The sequence below is a fragment of the Humulus lupulus genome, chromosome 3 (assembly GCF_963169125.1).
Source record: "Humulus lupulus chromosome 3, drHumLupu1.1, whole genome shotgun sequence".
Classification (NCBI taxonomy): Eukaryota; Viridiplantae; Streptophyta; class Magnoliopsida; order Rosales; family Cannabaceae; genus Humulus; species Humulus lupulus.
The window spans coordinates 78853057-78859739 of NC_084795.1; the positions used below are offsets into that span (position 1 = coordinate 78853057).

The 6683-nt window shown below is 31.7% G+C and overlaps 1 protein-coding gene across 3 annotated transcripts; it reads right to left on the bottom strand.

Moving 5' to 3' along the window:
- Window positions 1-1468: 1468 nt before the first annotated feature.
- Window positions 1469-5425, bottom strand: LOC133822871 (uncharacterized). Of its 3 annotated transcripts, none has more exons than XM_062255332.1 (5): window positions 4886-5425; window positions 4036-4231; window positions 2945-2965; window positions 2249-2374; window positions 1469-1708 (listed from the first exon to the last, which is right to left on the bottom strand). In XM_062255332.1, exons 2-5 carry the CDS (start codon window positions 4078-4080, stop codon window positions 1490-1492), a joined length of 411 nt encoding a protein of 136 aa, XP_062111316.1. In that variant the 5' UTR covers window positions 4081-4231; window positions 4886-5425; the 3' UTR covers window positions 1469-1489. The 3 variants fall into 3 exon arrangements, 1 of the variants encoding a protein (XP_062111316.1); XR_009888055.1 differs by having other exon boundaries at window positions 1506-1708; window positions 2945-3040; window positions 4886-5424; XR_009888054.1 differs by lacking the exon at window positions 2945-2965 and having other exon boundaries at window positions 1506-1708; window positions 4886-5422.
- Window positions 5426-6683: the final 1258 nt, after the last annotated feature.

Sequence of the window (6683 nt, forward strand, 5' to 3'; positions counted from 1 at the left end):
GACTAGAGATGTGACATTCCTGACCGATGGTGTGCCATGCCCGATCAGAGATGTGACATGCTTGACCGGTGGTGTGCCATGCCCGACCAGAGATGTGACATGCCTGACCGGTGGTGCGACCAGTGGTGTGCCAGGCCCATCTAGAGATGTGACATTCTCGACCGGTGGTGTGCCATGCCCGACCAGAGATGTGATATGCCCAACCAGTGGTGTACTTTTCCTGACCAGTGATGTGCATGCCATGCCTGACTAGTGGTGTGCTTTGGCCTACTGTGCCATGCCTGACCAATGGTGTGCCATGCCCGACCAGCCACTTCGGGGAATGGATTTGGTCGATAGACGGATCAGAACCTCAGTAACAACTTCAACCCAAATCGCTCGACTACCGCGGGAATCTCTCAAATATCCCAAAGTAGTAGCTATATATTTGTAATATAAATTTGTTTATTGTTTATTAATTAAAGTTTGTTGAAACAACCAAGGACCCAGTCAAAACGGGATATTTCTCATGTACGATCCACGAGCCTATAAATAAATGGCTCATGGCATCATTTGGGGATCTGATCTTTTTTAGGATGAAAGAACTCTCTAGTTTTAAGACTTTGAGACCGTTACTTGGACATTCTGGGAGCATTTTCTGAGAGTTTAGAGTGAGAAACACTGTACTTTTCTACTTATACTTGAGAAACTCAGTTGACTAAGGTTCATCTGATCTTAAGTATAGGTTACATATATCATAACTCTAAGTGAATTAGACTATTACCAACAAATTGAGGCTGAACCACTATAAAAATTTCTTGTGTTATTTACTTTCTATTCAAGGTTTATTGTCATTTTTGCGTCTACTTGCAGTTGGCCAAAATCGTGGTCAACAATGTGGTCTCAAACATATAGCACATAAAATACAAATATACCCTAAAATTTGTCAAAATTATGAAAATACCTATTTTTAACAAAAGCGGGTCTTTAAACGCATTTAATACACATAATCATGCATACTCAATTATATAATAATATAATTCACACATTTATCCCACATGCCCTACTGACACACTTATACTACTACAAAAATGGGATTTCCCGACAGTTTTTAACTGTCGCTATTGAGCAACGACGACAGTCGACTAACTGTCATATTTGTCTATGTCGGCGTAGGGGTAGCTACGCCAACAATTATTAGATGTCGTCGTTGCTAGCTACGTCGACAGTTATTAGGTGTCACTATTGCTGGCAACATCGACAGTTATTAGGTGTCATGGTTGGCTATATATGGTGACAGTTTTTAACTGTCGCAAAGTTTCCACACTAGAGGACCACTACTACAAAAAATGATTTTTAAAAACGATTTTAGGACTCGCGGGGCGCGAATTCTCTATTTGAGAGCCTTAGAAAGTGACTTTTTTTAGAGCCTTAAAAATTATGATTAAGATGAAACATTTATTTTTATAAAAATCTGAAAACTTATAGATTAAAATAACAAAACTTATACTCAATGAGATGTCATATAGTATCCAAGATTTATTATACATTTAATCAATACCAAGAAAGAAACAAATATTCCTAAATTAATGAACAATATAGTCCAAAGTATGATCAATCCAAACAAAGGTATCCTTAGCTTCCTTACAAATAAAAAAAAGATAAATACATTGAGGCGTGGCGCGGACACCACAACAATATTAGTCCAGTGATGCATTTTCACTGACACCTGATTTGCATTACAAGAAAAGAACCCAATAAATACTTGAAAAACAATTAAATCTACTAAGCAAGCTTAAGAACAGTAAGGTCAAAGACTTCTTAAAACATTAATTAGGACAACCAAACCCAGTAAAGAGTTAAAATACACACATTCAAAGCCTAATCAATGCAGAAAGGAAACCATAAATAAAAAAAACAAAAATCTGCCAATATAACACTCATATTTATAGTATACACTCAAGAGCCCAGAAATCAGAACTAAGGAGAGAATACACTATAGAAATATTCATTCTTTTGTAATTATTACATAGAGCAAAGCAGGACAGAGAGTGGTCCTAGAAACTTTTATACTTTCAGTACATGCAAAAAAATCACAAAATGAAAATATATAAATATATATATATATTCATATCATATGCCTTATGCATGATCTAAGAGAGTAATGTGGCAGAGGTTTAATTAATAACTTAGCAAAAGAAGAGACAAAAATCATTTGTGAGTTACAAAGCAACAATGTATATACTAAAAACACAACTTTTAAAAGTACCTTCTTATTTGCACAATCCTTTGGGAAATTTAGAAGCTCTCGGTTAAGGCAATGACTCAGGATGAGCACTCTGGATAATGACTTCAAGAGCCATCTAATATAGAGTATCCTTGATAGACTTGGCACCTGAAATTGTTGTTTACAATAATCAAAATCTACTCTATTTAAAGTACCTATAAGGACAAGAATAGCAGATTAATAATTGAGGGCTTTCAATTTTCAACTGTAATTTTAAATGGGTGCAAAAACATCTGATTATCTAACTCAATGCAATATAAATGTCTCTCCTCTTAGCCATCTCAGACAAAATTAAACTAAAAAAAGATTCTCTAGCCATCTTAGACCAAAATAAACTAAAAAACGATTCTCCACAAAATAATGATATGATCCATAATTTTTATTTAATCTAGAATCCAAAGAAAACAATCATTGCTTGTCTAAAATCTTCTCTAAACAATATACAAAAAAGGTGTCACAAAGGCACAATTGAACACCAACTCAGTTGAACATCAATGGTTATAGGTAACTAAAACACACATCATATATAATAATTTCTCAGTAGGCAGTAGCGACAAAACAAATGCTCTTGCACACAATTCAGGAATGAAGAAGTATGCGACTTACTACTTGTGCATACAACACAGGGTAAGTACATATATGGATGAATGAAAATGAGATTATAATATGATAATATACCTTGTTGATGATAAGGTCAACCTGAGAAATATTAAGAGCAATTGAATGATGAGTCCATTAAGATGGCATCTATTTTGCTAGTCCAAAATCAAATATCTAAAAAACAATGAAGATACACCAAAATTAACAAAAGAGTAGGTATGTTAAGACAATGAAAAAAGACATAATATTTCACAACCACATAAACCAACACCATTTTCTTCTGTACTATTGATTTCTTAAAAACCCAAAGACAATTGTAATATTACCAAACAAAGGAAAACTAAATCAATCATGATTGATTAGTAGACATTTTCTAAAACACCATTTCAGGGATCCAACAAAAAAAAAATACAACTACCATTTTTTACTGCAGAAATTTAGAGACTCTAAAACCAAAAAATCACTACAGTTGCCCTTTGTTAATTCTTAAACCAAATAGACGGTGAACAAGAAGGAAAACAAAAAGAGAGATCAAGTGCAAGAAGGGAAAAATGATACATAATAAAATCAATTTTATAAGATGCATAACAAAGCATAAAAGCCAAAGCAATTCATAACTAAAGGAAATCATATAAAGTGATTGAAACTGAAATAGAAAATATAATATGCGTTATCAACTATAGAAGCAGTTTCAAATAAAATTTGTCCATAGTAACTAGTCTAGCTATATGCAAAAAGTGAAAGACTTGAGAAACTCAAAACTCAGCCAAGCACCAAATAAGAATGCATAATAATCCAGAAAACTCCATGTTTCTTATTATGCTCAATTTCCTACCAATAAATAATTAAATAGACTTAGCTATCTTCAAATTTTTAGAGAAGACAATGAATTATAAAATTATCTCTGTTTTGAATCTTTTGATTCTCTCTCTCTCTCTAGTTCTTACTTTTTTTGTCCCTTGTTCTATGTCTCTCTAAATTCCTCCATTTTCTATTCCTTTCTCTCTTAGTTCTACATCACACAAACTAAACCAGGAAAAAAAAATTGTAGAATCACAATACAAACAAAAAATTCTCCTAGCAAACAAAAAAAAAAAGATAAAACTTTAAAAGTAGAAGTTATAACAGTAGATAGTAATCTCAGAACTTAAGGTAATAAGGTGGACTACCTGAAAATCTACTTGATTTTCATGTTCCATTACGCTTGCCATCATGATTGACCTAGAAGAATTAGGCGAGAATCCCTCCCATGGCGACACAAAGATCAATTTGGTACACTGAGCAGGGACTCGATTTTTCCCACCAAACTGGTCCCTAAGACCACCATCTGATCATCAATCCATTTTCAGCAAAAGCCACCAGTCCCTACATTATTTAAGAGATAGGTAAAGATAGAAAGACAACTTTGAAGTCAGACACATTCCACAAATTTAACATAAAATGTTTAAAGGAGATTAAAAATATTTCATACACCAGTGGAAATTAGATAATATAGAATGAAAGTTCTGAGCATATACCTACAACAAATAAAATGCAAAATTTAAAATCGAGCAACAATATTAACGAGCAAGACAATAAGCCAAAACTATAGTAGCTAATATAATTCATCCCCCCAACAACGCTATAACTCTTCAAGTACTCAACAATGTATGTGTAAACCTTATCTAGCATAACAATCAAAAGAACCAAAACCCTAAAGTAAACGAAAGTGAAACTGATCCCAAATCACAACAATTGTAACTATGACAATCCAAATCTGAATCCTAAAGATCAACCATGTACAACCTTTTAGCAAGTTATAATGTCTCCCATGTCTTCCTTAAAGGTTTTCCCCACACATCAAAAATGCTATTGTACAAAAACCGAACAAAAATGATAATTCTAAAAAATGCTACCCAAACCCTCATGTCCATAATTCTGTAACAAAATTTCCACACGAGGCAATACTGAAACACCATAAATATATGTATATGTATATTCATATAATACAAAGAACAAAAAAGTTTTCAAAAGCAATACCTTGGCTGAGCCCATGTCACTTCTCTTGCCAGCCTCTTTAATGGCTTTCTCCACACCCTTCTGCTCTCTTTGAACATCTAGAAACAATCAAGCAAACAAACCCATATAAGAAAACAATAACATCAACCACCAAAAAAGAAATTTACCAGAGAAAGAGAGAGAGAGAGAGAGAGAGAGAGCATTGCCTCTAATCTATCGTTCGATGTTGCGGCATTCTTGGTAGAGATGCCTCTGCCAATCTCTCAATTGCTGTTGAGGGTTGGCAAGCCCCATTGCACCACCAACCATGCCACGGACCACCACCACTATGTTGTCGGCGCCGTCGGAAGGAAGAGCACCGTTGTTGAGAGAGAAGAAGGGGAGAGTCGAGTGGATCCGGGGGACGCAGGGCCAAAGACGAGAGAGAAGAAGGGGAGAGTTAAGTGGAGAGGAGGCGTTTGTGGTCGAGGCTTAGAGAAAAGAGAGAGATAGCCGGGCTGAGAGAAGACAGCGATGGAGAGGGTAAGGGAGGGGGAGGGGCGACTGATAGAGCTAATGAGAGAGAGAGAATGATATATTAGGTTAAAGTTTTAGGGCTTTTAATTTTAAAAAAAAAGTTTGAGCTTTTTTTTTTAAAAAAAAAAAACTTAATTGAATAAAAAAAATCACAACTAATAAATTTATATATTAAAATTTTTTATAATATTTTTCCAATTAATAAAACAACTCTTTTTTAACTAATACAAATTTTATAAATGTGTTAAAGAATAATATAGTTAATAATATAGTTAATTTTATAAATATGTTAAAGAATAATAAATTTAAATTTTGATATAAAAAATTATTATAAATACAAAAGTTAATAATATGAAAATTTTAAAAACAAAAGAAATCTAGTTTTAAAAGTTTTTAATAAATACATAATTTTTATAAATATATATTTACATAATTTATTTTATTTTTAAAATTATACTACTAGTTAATTTTTTTACAATATTTTTCCAATTAATAAAACAACTCTCTTTAACTAATAATTTTTTTTTAAATATGTTAAAGAATAATATAGTTAATTTTATGAATATGTTAAAGAATAATAAATTTAAATTTTGATATAAATATTATTATAAATACAAAATTTAATAATATGAAAAATTTACAAAAAAATTTATAGTTTTAAAAGTTTGTTATAAATACATAATTTTTATAAATATATATTTACATAATTTATTTTATTTTTAAAATTATACTACTCGTTAATTTTTTTACAATATTTTTCCAATTAATAAAACAACTCTTTTTTAACTAATACAAATTTTTTAAATATGTTAAAGAATAATATAGTTAATTTTATAAATATGGTAAAGAATAATAAATTTAAATTTTGATATAAAAATTATTATAAATACAAAATTTAATAATATAAAAAATTTAGAAAAAAAAATAGTTTTAAAAGTTTTTAATAAATACATAATTTTTATAAATACATATTTACATAATTTAGCTTATTTTTAAAATTATACTATTCATTTATTATAATATTTTATTTGAATTTTGGCAACATTTTATGATTGTTGGCATTTGACTTTTATTAACTGTCAACGTTTGGGTCAATAGCGACAATACTTAATTGTCGGCATTGGTCTTGAATTAACTGTTGGCGGTGGGGTCAATAGCGACACCTTTTAACTGTCGGCATTGGTCTCGAATTAACTGTCGGCGTTGGGGTCAATAGTGACACATTTTAACTGTCGGCATTGGTCTTGAATTAAATGTCGGTGTTGGGGTCAGTAGCGACACATTTTAACTGTCGGCATTTGTC

Excerpts from the sequence above, each read along its gene's own strand:
- LOC133822871 (XM_062255332.1), bottom strand. The coding sequence starts at position 4,080 with ATGATGGCAAGCGTAATGGAACATGAAAATCAAGTAGATTTTCAG. Across the intron at positions 2,966-4,035 it reads AAAATCAAGTAGATTTTCAG|GTTGACCTTATCATCAACAA; the intron begins GTAGTCCACCTT and ends AATATTTCTCAG. Across the intron at positions 1,709-2,248 it reads AGGATTGTGCAAATAAGAAG|GTGTCAGTGAAAATGCATCA; the intron begins GTACTTTTAAAA and ends AATGCAAATCAG.